Raw genomic sequence first — 20630 nt, 5'->3', positions numbered from 1 at the left:
ACTGTCAAGCCTGAAGTGTTTTTAACAGAGTGAATGCTGCCTCTCTTCAGTGCAGAACTATGTTGGCACAGTGGAGGTGCCAGACATTTTGTTTTAGAACGTCTAATGTGAAACCATAGCCTTTGGATTCACCAGCTTATTGAGAGAGTTAATAAGAGATGCAAGAGTAAGGCAATTAGTTCCCAAACCATTTGCAAGGACTCTTTGAAAGTTTTTTTTTTTTCCTTAACTCTTGTGTTCTAAAGTAGCTTTGCATTTAAAGTAGTAAAAAAAAAAAAAAGCAAAAAAAAAAAAAAAGCTAAATCCCATTTAAAAAATAAGATACAAACATTCATAAATGGATTTTTTAGTATTATAGTGTTTGCATATTTTATCAGGGAGCATTCATTATTTGACTAACATCTGTGCTGAGCATTAATTCTGTTAAAATTTTAAGTATCATCTTTATACCACAATATTTCCATTTAGCTACTTGCTTGACAATTAAACAGAAACATCGTATTTACAGAGCCCTTCCCCCCTTTTTATTGTTCATCTCCACATGGAGTTAAGTCTGTAGTATTAGTTGTGTACAACTTTTATTTATTTTGTTACCTGAAAATAAATAAAATAATCTTCTGAGAAGTCATAAAGTAAATGGGTCTCTCACAATTTTGGTCTTTACTTTTGAACATTGAATACTGTCAGGTCAACAATGATGAGTGTGGAGGGGGGTGGGATATAATTTACAGAGTTCTTTTTAACATCATTTTATTTAAGCCTTATAGTAACTCTGTAAGGTTATGTACTATCCACATATAACTTTTAATTTTTATTGTATTTATTGATTTGATTATATGGTGTTTTTCCCCCAAATATTTTTATTGATTTCAGAGAGGAAAGGAGAGGGAGAGAGAGTCAGAATCAATACTGAGAGAGAATCATTGATTGGCTGCCCCTTCTGCACAATCCCCACTGGGGATTCAGTCTGCAACCCCAGGCATGTGCCCTGACCAGGAATCAAACCATGATCTCCTGGTTCATAGGTCGATGCTCAACCACTGAGCCATGCCAGCCAGGCTAGATTATACATTTTAGTGAAAAGAATATTCCTAAAACCATTGTCAGGCCAACTTATTTCTACTTCTATGTCCTATCTCCATGTCTCCCCATCAAAGGAAACCACTATCCTAAACTTTATGTTTATCGTTACCTTCTCTTGTTTTATCGCATGTGTTTTTCATTTTTTACTATTCGAACCTCAAATTCTTTATTGGTAAAATCTACCTCACAGAATTATCTTGAAATTAAGTCAATATGAATATAATGAGCTTTGCGTAAGTGCCTGCCTCTTGCCCCCAAATGCGTAATAAATGGCAGCTGTAATTATATTTATTAACATTGTTACTTTTATGAGAACATGAAAAGCATGCTTTTTTTCCTTCAATGTTTTCTTTGTTTTATCTCCCTGACTCTTCTGGGGGAAAGTGAAGGAACATGGCATGGGGGTTTGAAGTCTTTTTATCTTTTCCTGCATCTGAACAATATGTAGAATGAAGCAGTAGAGAATGGGAACTGGGTGACCAGCAATTAGGGAACAGAGTTCCCAAATGAGACGGGGTGGGGGGGGGGGGGGAGAATCTGTACTATTAACCTTTTGCACTCGGATGTCGAGTGTGACTCGACACGGTTAGCATCGGTAGCAGCTCGTATGTCGAATTGTATTGAATGTATCAATAATTTGAAATATAAAAAAATCCAAATAAATAAGTTTGTATGAAAAGAAACTCTAGTTTTTTATTCTACTGCCGCGCTTTGTAAAATCTGGGGTATTTAAAAAATTAAATCCCAAGTAGAATAAAGGAATCGAGAAAAAAGCAAGCGAGTGCAAAGGGTTAAGTTACCAATTTTTTCCTTCTCTCTCACTGCCTTGTGCCCTCAAAGTTCTGTTAACTTTGAGCTTGATGCAGCATAGTGAGACTCACCCCTCATAACCAGTGTTGACGAATAAAAGGACCAAATTGACCCAGAAATAATCAGTGACATAAATGAATTAATTTGAGCTTACTGATGACCAAACAAATAAGCCAGCCAGTCAGCCCATTTTTACACTGTTCACCTTCCCACCCAACATTGGGAAGTATTAAGTTTGCTTTCAATACCTGAAAATGGTTTCATTTCTCCATTTCTTGCTTCCCCCTAATTGCCCTGGGCTCTGCACTATTGCACCAACATTAGACAAACTAGAGGCCCGGTGCACGAATTTGTGCACAGGTGGGGTCCCTCGGCCTGGCTGGTGATCAGGGCCACGGGAGGTTGGTCACTCTGATCGAGGCCATCGGGCCGGCCAGCCACGGGAGAGGCCGTGGGAGGTTGGCTGTAGGAGTGCACTGACCACCAGGGAACAGTTCCTGCGTTGAGTGTCTGCTCCCCTGGTGGTCACTATGCATCATAGTGACCAGTCCACCAGTCATTCAGTCGTTTGGTCATTTGGTTGCTTAGGCTTTTATATATACACTGAGTGGCCAGATTATTATGATTTCTGAATGCATAATAATCTGGCCACTCAGTGTATATGTGTGTGTGTGTGTGTGTGTGTGTGTGTGTGTGTGTGTATGTATATGTATATATATATATATATATATATATATATATATATATATATATATATACATACTAGAGGCCTGATGCACGAAGATTCGTGCAAGAATGGGCCTTCCTTCCCCTGGCTGCAGGTACCGCCTTTGCTCAGGCCGGAGCCACCTTTTTGCCTTCGCTCCGGCCCAGAGTCGCCTTTCCACCTTCCCACGCTGCCCAGAGGCCGGGAGCAGCTGGGGCAGTGCGGAATGCCTGCGTCATCACCATGGCGATAATGTAAGCATCCCCCCCCCCCAGCTGCTAGGTGCCTGCATATGCAAATTAATCTGCCATCTTTGTTGGGTTAATTTGCATGCTCACTCCTGATTGGCTGGTGGGTGTCGCGAAGGTATGGCCAATTTGCATCTTTCTCTTTTATTAGTGTAGATTAGAGGCCTGGTGCATGAATTCATGCATAGGTGGGGTCTGGCCAGCCTGGCCAGGGGGAGGGGACATGGGCTGTTGGCCAGCCTGCCTGCTCGTCAAACTCCTGGTCAAGGGGACAATTTACATATTCGTCTTTTATTATATAGGATTCTTGTTCTTCTGAGTTATCCCCCCCTTTCTTTATTTTATTTATTTATTTTTCCATTGCTTTTTTTTATTATTATTGCTTAAAGTATTACAAATAGTAGTACATATGTCTCCTTTTTTTCCCCAATTGACCTTCCCCCAGCCTTTCCTACCCCCCGGCACATGCCCTCACCCCCCTCCCAGTGTCTTGCATCCATTGGTTATGCTTATATGCATGCATACAAGTCCTTCGGTTGATCTCTTACCTTCCCCCGCCCCCCACAGCCCTCCCCAGCCTTCCCCCTGTAGTTTGACAGTCTGTTCGATGCTTCTCTGCCTCTGTATCTATTTTTGTTCATCAGTTTATAATGTTTTTTTATTATCCATAAATGAGTGAGATCATGTGGAATTTTTCTTTCACTGTCTGGCTTATTTCACTTATCATAATGCTCTCCAGTTTCATCCATGCTGTTGCAAATGGTAAGAATTCCTTCTTTTTTGTAGTAGCGTAGTATTCCATTGTGTAGATATACCACAGTTTTCTAATCCACTCATCTGCTGATGGGCGTTTAGGCTGTTTCCAAATCTTAGCTATTGTAAATTGTGCTGCTATGAACATAGGGGTGCATATATCCTTTCTGATTGGTGTTTCTGTTTTCTTGGGATATATTCCTAGAAGTGGTATTACTGGATCAAATGGAAATTCCATTTTTAATTTTTGAGGAAACGCCATACTGTTTTTCACAGTGGCTGCATCAGTCTGCATTCCCACCAGGAGTGAAGGAGGGTTCCTTTTTCTCCGTATCCTCTCCAGCACTTGTAATTTGTTGATTTGTTGATGATAGCCATTCTGACAGGTGTGAGGTGGTTCCTCGTTGTTTTGATTTGCATCTCTCAAATTATTAGTGACTTTGAGTATGTTTTCATATGTCTCTGGGCCTTCTATATGTCCTCTTTTTGAAAAGTGTCTATTTAGGTCCTTTGTCCATTTTTTTATTGGGTTGTTTATCTTCCTTTTGTTAAGTTGTATGAGTTCCCTGTAAATGTTGGAGATTAAACCCTTATCGGAGATAACATTGGCAAATATGTTCTCCCATGCAGTGGGCTTTCTTATTGTTTTGCTGATGGTTTCTTTTGCTGGGCAGAAGCTTTTTATTTTGATGTAGTCTCATTTGTTTATTTTCTCCTTAGTTTCCATTGCCATAGGAGCTGTATCGTTAAATATATTGCTATGACAAATGTCTGCTGCCTATGGCTTCTTCTAAGATTTTTGTGGTTTCCCATCTTACATTCAAGTCCTTTATCCATTTTGAGTTTGTTTTTGTGTATGGTGTAAGTTGGTCTAGTTTCATTTTTTTGCAAATATCTGTCCAGTTTTCCCAACACCATTTATTGAAGAGAATGTCTTGACTCCATTGTATGGTCTTGCCTCCTTTGTCAAATATTAATTGAGCATAATGGCTTGTGTCGATTTCTGAGTTCTCTGTTCTGTTCCTCTGGTCTATATTTCTGTTCTTGTGCCAGTACCAGGCAGTTTTGAGAACAATGGCTTTGTAGTATAGCTTGATATCTGGTATTGCGATCCCTCCAACATTGTTCTTCTTTCTCAAGATTGCTGCAGCTATTCGGGGTCTTTTTTTATTCCAGATGAAGTTTTGGAGAATTTGTTCTAGGTCTTTGAAGTATGCCGTTGGTATTTTAATGGGGATTGCATTGAATCTATAGATTGCTTTGGGTAGTATGGACATTTTAATGATGTTGATTCTACCAATCCATGAACATGGTATAGTCTTCCATTTGTTCATGTCTTCCGCTACCTCTTTTTTCAGTGTTCTGAAATTTTCTGAGTACAGGTTCTTTATCTCCTTGGTTAAGTTTATTCCTAGGTATCTTTTTTTTTTATTTAATATATTTTATTGATTTTTTACAGAGAGGAAGAGAGAGGGATAGAGAGTTAGAAACATCGATGAGAGAGAAACATCGATCAGCTGCCTCTTGCACACCCCCTACCGGGGATGTGCCCGCAACCAAGGTACATGCCCTTGACCGGAATCGAACCTGGGACCCTTAAGTCCACAGGCCGACGCTCTATCCACTGAGCCAAACCGGTTTTGGCTATTCCTAGGTATCTTAATAATTTTGTTGCAATGGTAAATGGGATTGCTTTTTAAATTTCTCTTTCTGTGAGTTCATTACTGGTTTATGGAAAAGCCATAGACTTCTGGGTGTTAATTTTTTATCCTGCTACATGCCAAATTCATTTATTAAGTCTAGTAGTTTTTTGATGGAGTCTTTGGGGTTTTCTATGTACAATATCATGTCATCTGTGAATAAGGACAGTTTACTTCTTCTTTTCCAATATGGATGCCTTTTATTTCTTCTTCTTGTCTGATCGCAATGGCTAGTACTTCCAGTACTGTGTCGAACAGGAGTGGTGAGAGTGGGCATCCCTGTCTTGTTCCTGTTCTTAGTGGAAATGGTTTTAGTTTTTGCCCATTGAGTATGATGTTGACTGTGGGTTTGTCATATATGGCTTTTATTACGTTAAGGTATGATCCTTCTATTCCCACCTTGCTGAGGGTTTTATCAAGAAAGGTTGTTGGATTTTGTCAAATGCTTTTTCTGCATCAATGGATATGATTATATGGTTTTTATCTCTCAGTTTGTTTATATGGTGTATCTCATTTATTGATTTGAGGATATTGTACCATCCTTGCATCCCTGGAATAAATCCCACTTGGTCATGGTGTATGATCTTTCTAATGTAATGCTGGATTTGATTTGCTAGAATTTTGTTGAGGATTTTGGCAACTATGTTCATGAGGGATATTGGCCTATAATTCTCTTTCTTTGTATTGTCCTTATCTGGTTTTGGGATTAGGGTAATGCTGGCTTCGTAGAAAGAGCTTGGAAGTACTTTTTCCTCTTGGATTTTTTGGAATAGTCTAAGGAAGATAGGTTTTATTTCTTCTTTGAATGTTTTATAAAACTCCCCTATGAAGCCATCTGGTCCAGGGCTTTTGTTTGTTGGAAGTTTTTTGATTACTGATCAGTTTGTTGGAGTAGAGTTGCTGATGGTATTTTTTTATGATTCTTCGTATTTCTGTGGGGTCTGTTGTTATTTCACCTCTTTCATTTCTGATTTTGTTCATTTGGGTCCTTTCTTTTGGCTTTTTGGTGAGCCTGGCTAGAGGTTCATCAATCTTGTTTATCCTTTCAAAGAACCAGCTCTTGGTTTCATTGATCTTTTTTTTTTTTTTGGTCTCTACATCATTTATTTCCACTCTGATCTTTATTATTTCCTTCCTTCTGCTCACTCTGGGCTTTTCTTGTTGCTCTCTTTCTAATTCTTCAAGTTGCATAGTTAGATGGTTTATTATCAGTGTTTCTTGTTTTTTGAGGTAGGCCTGAAATGCTATGAACTTCCCTCTCAGGACTGCTTTCATTGTGTCCCAAAGATTTTGGATTGTTGTGTTTTCATTGTCATTTGTTTCCAGGATGTGTCATATTTCTTCTTTGATCTCTTTGGTAACCCACTGATTGTTTAATAGTATGCTATTCAGCCTCGAAGTGTTTGAATTTTTGTGATTGTTTATACTGTAGTTGATTTCTAATTTTATGACATTGTGATCTGAGAAGATGCTTGATATGATTTCAATCCTCTTGAATTTGGAGAGACTTTGCCTGTGTCCCAATATGTGGTCTATCTTTGAAAATGTCCCATGTGCACTTGAGAAGAATGTATATTCTGTAGTTTTGGGGTGGAATGTTCTAAAGATGTCGATTAAGTCCATCTGATCTAGTGAGTCATTTAGGATTGCTGTTTCTTTGCTAATTTTTCGTCTAGAGGATTTATCCAGTGATGTTAATGGGGTATTAAAGTCTCCTACTATGATTGTGTTGCTGTCAATCTCACTCCTGATATCTTCCAGAAGTTTTTTTTATGTATTTGGGTGCTCCTGCATTGGGTGAATAAATGTTTACCAGAATTATATCCTTTTGTTGTATCAATCCCTTTAGAATTATGCAGTGGCCTTTCTTGTCTCTTGTTATGGTCTTCACTTTGAGGTCTGTTTTGCCAGATATAAGTATTGCTACCCTAGCTTTTATTTCTTTTTTTTTTTTTTTCATTTCCATTTGCCTGATAGATATTTTTCCATCCCTTCACTTTCAGTCTGTGTGAGTCCCTTGTTCTGAGGTGGGTCTCATATAGATAGCATATATATGGATCATGTTTTCTTATCCATTCATTCACTCTATGTCTTTTGATTGGAGCATTTAATCCATTTACGTTTAATGCTATTATTGATAGGTACTTATTTGTAGTCATTTCTGTATTATGCCTGTTTTCCTTCCTCCCTTTCTATATTTCTTCTTTTTACAGCATTCTCTTTTTGCATTTCTTGCATTGTTGGCTTGGTAGTGATAAACTCCCTTAGCCTTTTTTTTGTCAGCGAAGCTCCTGATTTACCCTTCAATTTTGATTGATAGTCTTGCTGGATAGAGTATTCTTGGATTCAGTCCTTTGCTTTGCATCACTTTGTATATCTCCTTCCATTCCCTTCTAGCTTGATGTGTTTCTGTTGAGAAATCATTTGATAATCTGATGAGGGATCCTTTGTAGGTAACTCTGTGTCTCTCTTTTGCAGTCTTTAAGATTCTCTCTTTGTCGTTAACATTTGCCATTGTAATTATGACGTGTCTTGGTGTGGGTCTTTTGAGATTCATCTTGCTTGGGACTCTCTGTACTGGTATAACTTTTTTCTTCCCCATATCAGGGAAGTTTTCTGTCATTATTTCTTCAAATAGATTTTCTAATTCTTGCTGCTCTTCTTGTCCTTCTGGCAGCCCTGTTATATGTATGTTACTTCGTTTTGCGGTGTCCCAAAGCTCCCTTAGACTCTCCTCCTGTTTTTTATTTTTTTTTTCTCCAGTTGCTGTTCAGATTGGGCTTGTTTCTGTACCTTATCTTCTAACTCACTAATTTGGTCCTCTGTGTCTTCTAGTCTACTGTTGAAACCGCCCATGGTGTTTTTGATTGTAGCTATATCACTTTTTATTTCTTCCTGATTTTTGCATAGGTTGTTTTTTTCTCATCCATCCAGTGTATGAACTGTACGACCATGACTCTGAATTCTTTTTCTTTCATGTTGCATGCCTCGGTTTCACTTATTTCCTTTCTTGGCGATTCCTCCTTTTCTTTCCTCTGGGGATTGTTTCGTTGTCTCCCCATTCTAACTATCACCAGAAGGTTCAAATGTCAAGTTGAAGGGGCCTGGGCCGTGTGCAGTGGGAGCTTCACACCCCCCAAGTGTCGCTGAAGAGCTCCAACAGCAAGACATGTGGCTACCGTGGGTTGGTGGGAACCATGCTCGCCCAGGATCAGAGTCACCGGTGCTTATTGTGGCCTCGTGTGCGCACCTAGAATCAGGGACCCCACCTGCACCACGCTGAAAAAGAGACCCCGCTGGTGTGTGCTGAAAATCAGAGTCCCCTAGCACGTGTCAAGAGTCAGAGACCCCCTGTGCCTGCGCCGAGAATCGAGTATCAGAGTCTCTGGTGCTTGGTGCGGCCTCGCGCCAAGAATCAGGGTCCCTGTGTACTCATGCGCCAAGAATTGGAGTCACTGGCTCTTGTTGTGAATGTACTGAAATCAGGGATCCCAGGCACGCGCAATGAGAAATGGAGTCAAGTCACTGGTGCTCAGTGCTGCCTCTCGCGCGGAGAATCAGGGTCCCTGGTCTGCTTGGGGGACTGGGTTGCACGGTTGCACTGTGTCAGCAGGAGGTCCACTCCTGCACTGCGTAAAATAGCCTTCCGTGTGCGCTTGCCCTGAATCAAAGTCAAGTGGCACTGCCGCCCTGTGTGGGTGTGGGGTCTGGTTGCGGGAAACAAACTCCCTGTGTCTATGCACCCAGGCTCAAATTCAGCGTAGCCTCCCTGTGTGGGTGTGGGGTCTGGTCGCGGGAAACAAACTCCCCGAGTTCTCGCACCCAGGCTCAAATTCAGCGCAGCCTCTGTGTGGGTGCAGGTTCTGGTCGCGGAAAACAAACTTCCCGTGTCCGTGCACCCAGGCTCAAATTCAGGTAGAGCTACTGCTGCTGTGTGTGGGCAGGATGCCTGTTTGTGTGGAGAGGGCCTGGCAGTTCCTATGCCACTGCCACGGGCTGGCGGGGAGAGGGATTGGCTCTGTGACTCACAGAAATCTGCAGCTGGGGTGCCTGGTGTCTTGGTGTCCTTGGGGCTACAGCTGTGGTCGCAGGTCTTTTACCCGAGTGGCTGTAGGGTCCCAGTTTAAGACTGAGACCAGTTGGGTAGTGGCGAGGCTAGGGTCCTAGTCTCAAGCAGTTCTGTTCTTCAAGATGGCATGGTCTCTGTGCCGGCGGTGTCCTCCCCGGAGTGTTTGTGGTGGCAGTGGGGTTTCGCCCTTTAAGTCTGCCCGGTTTGGCAGCCCCTTGGAAGACCTGCAGGATCTAACTGTCCCTAGCTCTCTCACACACACACCACACACGTTCACACACTCCTCTATTGCTTCCTCACTCTCTCACACGTTCTCCCTCCCTAACTTCTTGCCGGTCGCCATCTTCCTTCTGGCTCTTTCCCATTTTTGCCTAATTTTATCATACACTTATGTTAATAATTTTTGTTAGTAAGAGTTGTTTATTATAGCACACTTGCCCTAATTCTAGTATATGCATACTTAAGCAGTTGTATTGGGATTTTGGTCAACTAAAATTCATAATGAACCATTAAGTTAATTGAACATTATTATTGCACAAATTATTAGCAACATTAATAGAAAAAATATATAAGACAATAGTTAACCAGTCCTGGCAAACTGATGACAGAATTCCTTAGAAAACAAAAGTGTAATAATTTCTAAATTTTTTAAAAAATTATTTTATTGTTGAAAGTATTACAGATATCCTCCTTTTTCCCCATTGGCCCCCTCTACCCTGCATCCCCCTTCCCCCAGGCCTTCACCACACTATTTTCTGTTTCCATGGGTTATGCATATAAATTCTTTGGTTGATCTCTCCCCACCCACCCCACCTTCTCTCTGAGATTCACCAGTCTCTTCCTTGCTTCTATGTCTCTGGATCTATTTTGTTCATCAGTTTATTTTGTTCATTAGATTCCACATATGACACTTGCTTTCTCTGACTGGCTTATTTGCTTAGCATAATACTCTCCAGGCCCCTCCATGCTGTCTCAAAGGGTAAGAGATCCTTCTTTTCTACTGCTGCATAGTATTCCATGATGTAGAGCAGGCGTCCTCAAACTATGGCCTGCGGGCCACATGCGGGTGTTTTTGCTGTTTTGTTTTTTTACTTCAAAATAAGATATGTGCAGTGTGCATAGGAATTTGTTCATAGTTTTTTTAAACTGTAGTCCGGCCCTCCAATGGTCTGAGGGACAGTGAACTGGCCCCCTGTTTAAAAAGTTTGAGGACCCCTGATGTAGAGGTACCACAACTTTTTTACACACTCATGTACTAATGGACACTTGGGCTGTTTCCAGATCTTAGCTATTGTAAATTGAGCTGCTATGAACATATGGGTGCATACATTCTTTCTGATTGGTGTTTTGGGATTCTTAGGATATATTCTTAGAAGTGGGATCACTAGGTCAAATGGCAGTTCCTTTTTTTTTTTTTTTTTTTTGAGGAAACTCCATACTGTTTTCCATAGTGGCTGTACCAGTCTGCATTCCCACTAACAGTGTACTAGGGTTCTCTTTTCTCCACATCCTCGCCAGACATCCTTGCCAGCACTTGTCATTTGTTGATTTGTTGATAGTAGCCATTCTGACAGATAGGAGGTGATACCTCATTGTCGTTTTAATTTGCATCTCTCTGATCAGTGACTTTGAGCATTTTTTTAATATGTGTCTTGGCCATCTGTATGACCACTTTGGAGAAGTGTCTATTTAGGTCCTTTGCCCATTTTTTTTTAATTGGATTGTTTGTCTTCCTTTTGTTAAGTTGTATGAGTTCCTTATATATTTTGGAAAGTAACCCCTTATCAGATATATCATTGGCAAATATATTCTCCCCTACAGTGAGCTCCCTTTTCATTTAAAAAAATATTTTTATTGATTTCAGAGAGGAAGCGAGAGGGAGAGAGAAATGGAAACATCAACGATGAGAGAAAATCATTGATCGGTTGTCCCCTGCACGCCCCACACTGGGGATCAAGCCTGCAACTCGGATATGTGCCTTTGACTGGAATCGAACCTGGGACCCTTTAGTCTGCAGGTTGTCGCTCCATCCATTGAGCAAAACTGGCTAGGGCCTCCCTTTTCATTTTGTTGATGGTTTCTTTTGCTGTGCAGAAGCTTTTTATTTTGATCTAGTCCCATTTTTTCCTTTGCCCTAGGAGATGTATTTGCAAACATATTGCTATGAGAGATGTCTGAGATTTTGCTGCCTATGGTTTCTTCTAGGATTTTTATGGCTTCATGACTTTCATTTAAGTCTTTTATCCATTTTGAGTTTATTCTTGTGTATGGTGTAAGTTGGTGACCTAGTTTCATTTTCTTTTGCATGTACCTATCCGATTTTCCCAACATCATTTACTGAAGACTGTCTTTACTCCATTGTATGCTCTTGCTTCCTTTGTCAAATATTAATTGAGCATAATGGCTTGGGTTGATTTCTGAGTTCTCTGTTCTGTTTCATTGATCTATATGCCTGTTCTTGTGCCCGTACTAGGCTGTTTTGATTATAGTGGCTTAGTAGTATAACTTGATATCTGCTATTGTGATCTCTCCTTGGTTTTCTTTCTCAAGATTGCTGTAACTACTTGGGGTCTTTTTTGGTTCCATATAAATTTTTGTAGATTTTGTTCTAGATCTGTGAAATATGCCGTTGGTATTTTAATAGGGATTGCACTGAAGAATATATATATATCTTGCTTTGGGTAGTATGGGCACTTTAATGATAGTAATTCTACCAATCCATGAACATGGTATACTTTTCCACTTGTTTATATCTTCTCCTATCTCTTTTTTCAACGTCCTGAAGTTTTCTGAGTACAGACTGTTTATCTCCTTAGTTAAGTTTATTCCTAAGTGTCTTAATTTTTTTGTTGCAATGGTAAATGGGATTTTTAAAAAATTTCTCTTTCTGAGAGTTTATTATTGGTGTATAACTAACTTAAATATTATTGCACAAATTATTAGCAACATTAATAGAAAAAATATATAAGACAACAATTACCCAATCCTGGCAGACCAATGATAGAATTCCTTAGGAAAAAAAGTAAAATCATTTATAAATTTTTAAAAAGAGAGTAAGTGCATTTAATAAGTACCTTGCACAAAGCAATTTTTAACATCTATTACATTAATCCTTATTAAATAACACTTCATTTCTTTTTTAAAATATATTTTTATTAATTTTAGAGAGGAAGGGAGAAGTAGAGAGGAACAGAAACATCAATGATGAGAGAGAATCATTGATCGATTGCCTCCTGCACGCCCCCCCACTGGGGATCGAGCCCACAACCTGGGCATGTGCCCTTGATTGGAATCGAACCCAGGAACCTTCAGTCCGCAGGCCGATGCTTTATCTACTGAGCCAAACTGGCTAGGCCCTAGGGCATCACTTCATTTCTTTGGGCTAATATTCTAACCTTTCATAATCCATGATAATTACGACATACGAGAGCCGGTGTCATTTGCAAATTCTATACTTTTGTTCAAGTTGTCAATATATAGTAACCACCTTCCTCCAGGTTGAAGCCATACATTTTGGGTGCTATTGCTTGGAGTCTGTTTTATTAAGTCTACAGTTCTTCATAAGAACTTTATCAGACATTTTACTAAATTTGGGATTACTATGGCTGTAGAATTTTTCTGATCCTTGAAAGCTAATTAGATTTGTTTGCAGCTTGACCTTCTTCATAATATCACTTTTAACAAATAGAAACTATATCCATGTCTATTTATGATTACTTGTTCAGGAGTTTTTTTCATTGGCTATTGGAGACTGTGTTTAATTTTGCATTGAATTTAAGACTAAATGACAACAGTATTAATAGCATAACATCCTTTAATCTTGTGTCTTATGTGAAGCAGATTTAAGAGTAAGGCCGTTGTATGTGGTCCAGTTATACAGTTACAGCTTAGAGGGAATATCTTCGAGATAATGGAGTAAAAGAAGAATTTAAATGAGGATTTAAAGTTGTAGAGAGGTTGTTTAAAGTAGCAGATCCAACCCAGTTCTGTCTAAAATCAGAGCCTGTGATGGTAGTGATTATATTAACTGCTGCTTTCCTTTGGATAGATAAGATAAAACAACTGACTTTTTAAATTTCCAAATACTTGAGCCAGTTAATCAGAAAATACCTTTTTTTAAAAAAATATATTTTATTGATTTTTTACAGAGAGGAAGGGAGAGGGATAGAGAGTTAGAAACATCGATGAGAGAGAAACATCGATCAGCTGCCTCCTGCACACCCACTACTGGGGATGTGCCCTCAACCAAGGTACATGCCCTTGACCGGAATCGAACCTGGGACTTTTCAGTCCGCAGGCCGACGCTCTATCCACTGAGCCAAACCGGTTTCGGCAGAAAATACCTTTGATGAATAAATGAATCCATGCTCTCTACCCATTCCACTTGTCGCTCATATTACTTTCTTTGTTTTGGGGGGCAGCCTATGTGAATGGTTGAGTTCTGCATTTGCTTCCCAGTTATTCTGATTAGCATTGCTTTTATACCTCTAATGTAGACTTAACTTTATACCCTTCTTTAGGAATGGTAGAGTGTTTCAGTCCACAAAGGTTTGTTTTGATTGATTTATTTTAATAATTAGAGAAATAGTGACAACCAGTGAAGCACTATTAGTGATGGGGTTATTACTGAATACCTTTATTTCCCCTTGACATAAATGCATTCTCTTTTCATCTAAGCTAATTTTCATTTTCAAATTTCCTTTTTGTTTGTTTGGAAAAAATTACGCCAGTGTGTTCCTCTTTTATGTGTAAGAACTCTTGTTTTCAACATGGTTTGAGAAAAATAACTGTATTACAATCAATATTTGATGACATGGCATTTCTATCTTTCAAATAATACTAGTGGCCTGGTGCACGAATTTGTGCACATTGAAAGGAAATTAATTAGAAGAAATATTTTAATATCGCTGTTCACCCTTTCTCTATAATAGAATTGTCAACCAAATTCATGATTGACAATGACAGATCGAAACACACCCATGTGATTGGTGCCAGCGAGAGCTTTATATGTATTGCGCATGCGCGAGCCAACTTAGCCTTTTATATGCACTGAGTGGCCAGATTATTATGATCTCTGAACGCATAATAATCTGGCCACTCAGTGTGTGTGTATATATACTAGAGGCCTGGGCATGAATTCCTGCATGGGTGGGGTCCGGCCAGCCTGGCCAGGGGGAGGGGACATGGGCAGTTGGCCAGCCTACCTGCTGGTCGAACTCCTGGTCGAGGGGACAATTTGCATATTAGCCTTTTATTATATAGGATATACACTGAGTGGCCAGATTATTATGGGTTCAGAAATCATAATAATCTGGCCACTCAGTGTATATACTAGAGGTCCAATGCACGAAGATTCGTGCAGGAATAGGCCTTCCTTCCCCTGGCTGCCAGCACCGGCTTCCCTCCGGCACCCAGGACCTGGGCTGCTTCGCTCTGGCTGCCACCGCTACCCACCGGGACCCGGGCTGCTTTGCTCCTGCCACTGCCAGGCACACGGGACCCGGGCTGCTTTGCTCTAGCTGCTGCCAGGCATCTGGGACCAGGGCTGCTTCGCTCTGGCCGCTGCCACCACCCACCGGGTGTGTACTCCAAGCTGCGCTGCGGCCGCTCGGAGCATGCCCCCACCCCTGGTATATGTCCGCTGGGGCTGGGGGTGTCACGCAGTCCACTCCCGCCCATCTGCGTGTGCAGCTCCTCCTGAGCGGTCATGATGCAGCCTCCTCCTGAGCCTGTGGTGATGCCCAGCTAATTTGCATATTACCTGTTTATATATAGAGAATAAACTTGCTTAATTAGACCTGCTTTCTGATTTAGCTAAACTTTTTCCCAGCCCAGTGAAGCACCCCAATTTCTTTTTCAGATAATTGTCAGCAACACCGCAGTAAATATCAACACGAAACAGATTATTATTGTAGATCACGCAGGGAGAACAAAAAGTAAAATATTTAACTGCAGCAGTGTTTGACTATATTCTGCGCAGTCAGAAAACCTGAAGTCATTTTCATAGTCCACCATTTCTTCTTTTCAGTCGGGTCAAGTTTCTAAGCTTTCTAAATCTCCATTTTCCGACTAATGAAAAGAAAATAGTATTCCATTGAGTCTCCTATGTACCTACTCCAGGACTTCTGTGAGGATCAAATGAGATGAGGCACAGGAAAACGCTTCAGACATTTAGTTAAGGTGTAAAATGTTTCCACAATGCTATAAAGCAAGTCGTGTTCCTGGGCTGAAGAAACTCCAAGGAGGCTAATTGCTAGGGAGAGGAAGCTGGGCTTTGCTCCGGGACGTCATTACCCGGCACCCACAGTGATCATTTCTGGGCTGGGCTGCGCCATAGGGTCTTGGCAGCATCGGCTGCAATTTGGTGGGCTGTCGCTCCGGGGTGGTGGCGGAGCCTGTGTCCCACTTGGGGGAAGCCGAGTGTTGCTTTGTGGGCGCCAGGTCCATGGTGCCGTTTCTCTGTAAATGGCCAGTGCACGTCACAGCAACTCCTGCATTGAGTGTCTGCCCCCTGGTGGTCAGTGCACGTCAAAGCTACTGGTCAGATGGACACTTAGCATATTAGCCTTTTATATCTATTGAAGATAGAAGATAAATAGGATTACATACTCCACATCCTCACCAGCACTTGTCGTTGGGTGATTTGTTGATGGCAGCCATTCTGACAGGTGTGAGGTGATGCCTATATTATTTGATAGATAGAAATAATTTACTTAAGGCTTTTAGCAACATTTTAACAAGCTGAAACTTTTGAGTTGGAGCATATTATAGTTAGGTAGATGTCGAATTTGCCAAATGCTTTGAAGATGTAAATTACAAGATAGGCAATAGAGTTTTTCAAAAGAAACTTTTAAATTGATTCTTTTTTTAATCCTTTTTTAAGAATATGTTTTTACTAATTTGAGCGGGGGGGGGGGGGGGGGGGAGAAAGAGAGAAAGAGAAAGAGGTATCAGTTGGTTGCATCCTGTACATACCCCAACCAGGGATGGAACCTGCAAACCAAGTATGTGCTCTGATCAGGAATAGAACCCTCAACCTTTTTGGTTTATGGGACGTTGCTGCAACCGAGTCACCGGCCAGGGCTAAATTGATTCTTTACTATAAGTGAAGATCATTTAATAGTATAACTTCTAATTTTAGCTTCCTTCACAACATTCTTTCTTATCCCTGTCCACATAAAAGTTAACATACATACTTTAATGGTTAACTGGCAGGATCAAAGTATTTATGAATTCAGTAATAAGTTAACAAAAAGTATTGTTTGTTACCAAGGCTAAAATGTCTTATATGGTTACCTGTGGTATTTTAATCACTCATATAAATAATTAATAACCTACTTTAATTGTTGGAATGTTGAGTTTCATGGAATATTAGGTAAGTCCCTTAACCTCTGTGCCTTGGTTCTTTGGAAACTGGGCATATGATTCTAATTGGTTTTTTGAGGTTCTTCCAACATTGATTCTTTAGAGGATATATATGTTGAGAAATCTTTCTGTCCCAAAATGATATAATAATAATTATAAAATAATTTATTAAACAGTAGATATAAATTTAATTTTATGAATAATTAGAGTATTATAAAATACATTGTAAAGAAATAATATTCTTGCCTGGCCGGTGTGGCTCAGTTTGTTGAGCATCATCCTATGCACCTAGAGGTTACTGGTTTGATTCCCAGTCAGGGCACATGCCCAGGTTGCTGACTTGATCCCCAGTAGGGGGTGTGCAAGAGGCAGCTTATGGTTCTCTCTCATCGATTTTCCTCTCTCTCCCTCTCCCTTCCTCTCTCTCTCTCTCTCTCTCTCTCTCTCTCTCAAATCAATAAAACGGGGTGGGGGTTGGGTGAGTTAGAAGAAGTAAATGAGGGGGGGAAGGGGGACATATGTAATAATTTCAATAATAAAGATTAAAAAAATAAAATCAGTAAAAACATCTTTTTAAAAAAATATGTTTGGGTCAGTGGAAGAGCATTGGCCCATGGACTGAAAGGTCCTGGGTTTGATTCCGGGCAAGGTCACATACCTCTGTTGCAGGCTCCATCCCTGGCCCGGGGCGTGTGAGGGAGGCAACCAATTGATATGCCTCTCTCACATTGATGTTTCTCTCTTTTTGTGTCTCCCCCTCCCTTCCACTCTCTCTAAAAATCAATGGAAAAATATCCTCAGGTGAGGATTAACAAAAAAGAAAAAAAATGAAAGAATATTCTTTAATCTTGGATATAAAAGTAATCATAATCTAATATAGGCAATATTGCTTTCTGATTTAAGAGTATTCTATATTTGTACCTTTCTAGAGTTAGGGATTTTCTCAGAGTGAGAAATATTTCCTTGAGCCATGACATTCTTTTTTTTTTTAGCTTCATTAGGAAGGAAAAATGCATTATGATAGCAAATTAAAATATTTGCTAAAAAGTGCTATGTAGAAGAGCAGCACTAGACTAATGGTCTAATTGGAGAAGGCATCTTAAAACTAATATACTATCTAATATAGCTATCTCAATATATGAAAGATAGTAGTTACACTCATTATTATACAAAGAGATATTGGAACATCTTGGGTTATTTGACTTTCTATTCTCTCTAGTTTTATGCAGCTTTAAAATTTCATAACTTTTCTCAAGACCATCTTTAGCATAAAGGATAAAGCCAAAAAGAAAACGGGGTAGAACTAATGGAAAATTTATTCTTCTGTTCAATAATATTATATAATAAAAGAAAAATATTTTCCAGTAATTTTTTACGATAGTAATTTTATGGAGTTTGTGTGTTTGTATGTAAATAATATGGTTCTCATGCGTGAAAGACATATTTGTGCTCAGATATTAGGTTGACTTACACTCTTTTCAAAATTTTTTCTCCCTCCCCTACAGAATCTGTCTATGATCTTCTCCCAAAGGAGTTACAGTTACCTCCATCTAGAGAAACAACTGTAGCATCAATGAGTCAAACAAGTGGTGGTGAGGCAGGCTCGCCTCCTCCAGCTGTAGTTGCTGCTGGTATGCATTTCATTTTACTTTATTAAAGAAAACTAGGGTATAATCTGGCCAACATGAACAGTGCTGGTAAAGTTTATGTCAAAAGAGTGTGATTTGAGGCTTTGTTTTAGGAGGTTTTAAAATATGTACTTTAAAATTTTTCAATATAATTTTATCAATATAATTATTATTTCTTAAAATTTCACATTGGCACATCTATTAGTTCCATCTCCTAGAATGGACCTTGTGTTCAATTATGGAAATGAGTTTAAAGCTCTTTTGTTGACTGCACATAAGAAGGTTAAATATCAAGCCATGGATGGAAAATTACATTTGTTAAATTATATTTAAAATTTAATTTTTTAATTTGCTTTAAAAAAATGAAAAAATATTTTACTTTGTATAATCTGAAAAAAGACTCAAGCACTCAATCTCTTTTCTGTTTGTAACACATTACTGTAACCTTTTCCCTACATTTGAAAACATGAGGCTTTATAGTTATTTTAAATTCAGTTGAAAGTAATGGAAGATTTGAATGTAATATTTATATAAAGACATTTTATATAAATTTATAATGTGGAAATTAATGTTTAAAAGTTTATCAAACTTATTTTTACTCAGCTCTCAAATCATACACTTTATAATTATATAATCAGATTATATAAAGCTGGTTCAAATTTTGATCAAATTAGAATAAAAAATTGACAGACAAGCTAACAGAAAAGTCTTGATTAGTCAAAAATTAATATGAATGCTTTAAGAAATTAGATTGCCCAACTGTGTTTTTCTTTTAGTTGGGTTTATAGACTGCTAAGTGTGGTTTGTTTAAAAAAAGGAAAAAAATTACAGACTCTGAAGTTTTATTTGTCCTACTCATTAGAGGTTTCTTGTCTAATATGATACCTCTCACCTTTTCAAGTGGTACTTAAAGTTCATCAGAACATTGTTTTCAGTAAATTCTTTTTGTTTCAAAAGAACAGTGAAGCGAAAGGTTGTTATTTAAATGAGGGTATTGGTACTATAGTAGAACTTCAGATATTTTTCTTGTATGTGTTAACCTATGTACCATTAGCCTTGTATATCAATCTTTCTCCTTAGTTTTACAGTGCAATTTGCTGCTTTCCTAGTTGAGGGCCGGAAAATATTAAACATGGCAAAGAAATTTATCAGCCCTGCTCACTGTTCATGTGTTGCCAGACATTTTCTAACAGATACTGTGGATTTAATTGTGAACGTTTTAGTAATGAAATTGGTGAGATGACCTGGTTTCACTTTATATCCACTGGGTTCTAAAATGTCCCTGAATATCTTTTCTGAATTTAAAGCTTTAAACTAGTTTAAAATTTATATAAGACAATGAAATATGAAAAAATAGTTTTTAATGAAATATTTCACTTTAAGTCCACAGGTAGATATTGACTAACTGATTTCTTCTGTATCTTTTGAGATTGTTTCTTAAAGATATGTTGAATCTAAATAGAACTAAAAGTCTGTTTCTTCTGTGCTTTTAAACATGTGTTGACAGTAGATCCAGTTCCTTTTAAAAGCTGAAAAAATGCTAACTTGGTTTTGGAAAAGAACAACATTGCCTTTTAAATAGTACCAAACTGAATTTCAGAAGTTTTATATATAAATATTGAAAGTTCTGAATTTGGGTCACTAATGGAATGTTGATCTTTTCTAACCCCTCTGTCCCTCTTTCCACATATTTGAGAAAATCCTTTCCAGATAAATTAGATTTAAAGCTATTAGTTGAAAAATCCTGAAAATAAGAGAATTAACCCAGAAAGTATTATGAAGTAATACATTTTTATTAGATTGAGAAGTTATTAACTTTGTAATGATGGTGAAGAGAGTAAGGACGTAACCTTGACAGTTTTCTTATATGCACACACAGAAAGTTTCTGTGATCTAAAACCAAGTCATTTATAATTTTTAAAACAAATTTAGTTTTAGTAATCTACATAGTCTTATTCTAGGATTCTAATATCTTATTCGTAGAATAAAGTCTTTGTCATATAACAGTATAGATAAGAGAGTTTAAATTACAAAATAATTATTGTAGGGAGATCAATTTGTATATATTATTGAAGTTGCCTTTTACATTTAACCTAATAATATCCTCAGTGACATAACTGTCAAAGAGAGAGATTTAGAGTAAATTACCAGTATTTTCTGGCCAAAATACTAAATTTCTTGGGAAAGACACATTAATTTAGACTTCTGTGAGTTTTATTTTTTAATCTATAGCATTTGCTGTTTAAGTATGAAATGCATAAAAATGAT

The 20630-nt window shown here is 38.7% G+C and overlaps 1 protein-coding gene across 8 annotated transcripts in view; it reads left to right on the top strand.

Moving 5' to 3' along the window:
- The window catches only part of NFAT5 (nuclear factor of activated T cells 5), a 117489-nt gene that overhangs the window by 32377 nt on the left and 64482 nt on the right, over window positions 1-20630 (top strand). For all 8 annotated transcript variants that reach the window (XM_079800526.1, XM_079800525.1, XM_079800524.1 and 5 more), the window contains one exon: window positions 18240-18365. In XM_079800526.1, coding sequence (XP_079656652.1) covers window positions 18240-18365 — 126 coding nt within the window. The remainder of the gene's footprint in view (window positions 1-18239; window positions 18366-20630) is intronic.

Source organism: Cnephaeus nilssonii (assembly GCF_951640355.1).
Source record: "Cnephaeus nilssonii genome assembly, chromosome: 20".
NCBI classification, from domain to species: domain Eukaryota; kingdom Metazoa; phylum Chordata; class Mammalia; order Chiroptera; family Vespertilionidae; genus Cnephaeus; species Cnephaeus nilssonii.
The sequence above is the reverse complement of the archived record's forward strand: the minus strand, read 5'-3'. Positions and strand labels throughout refer to the sequence as shown.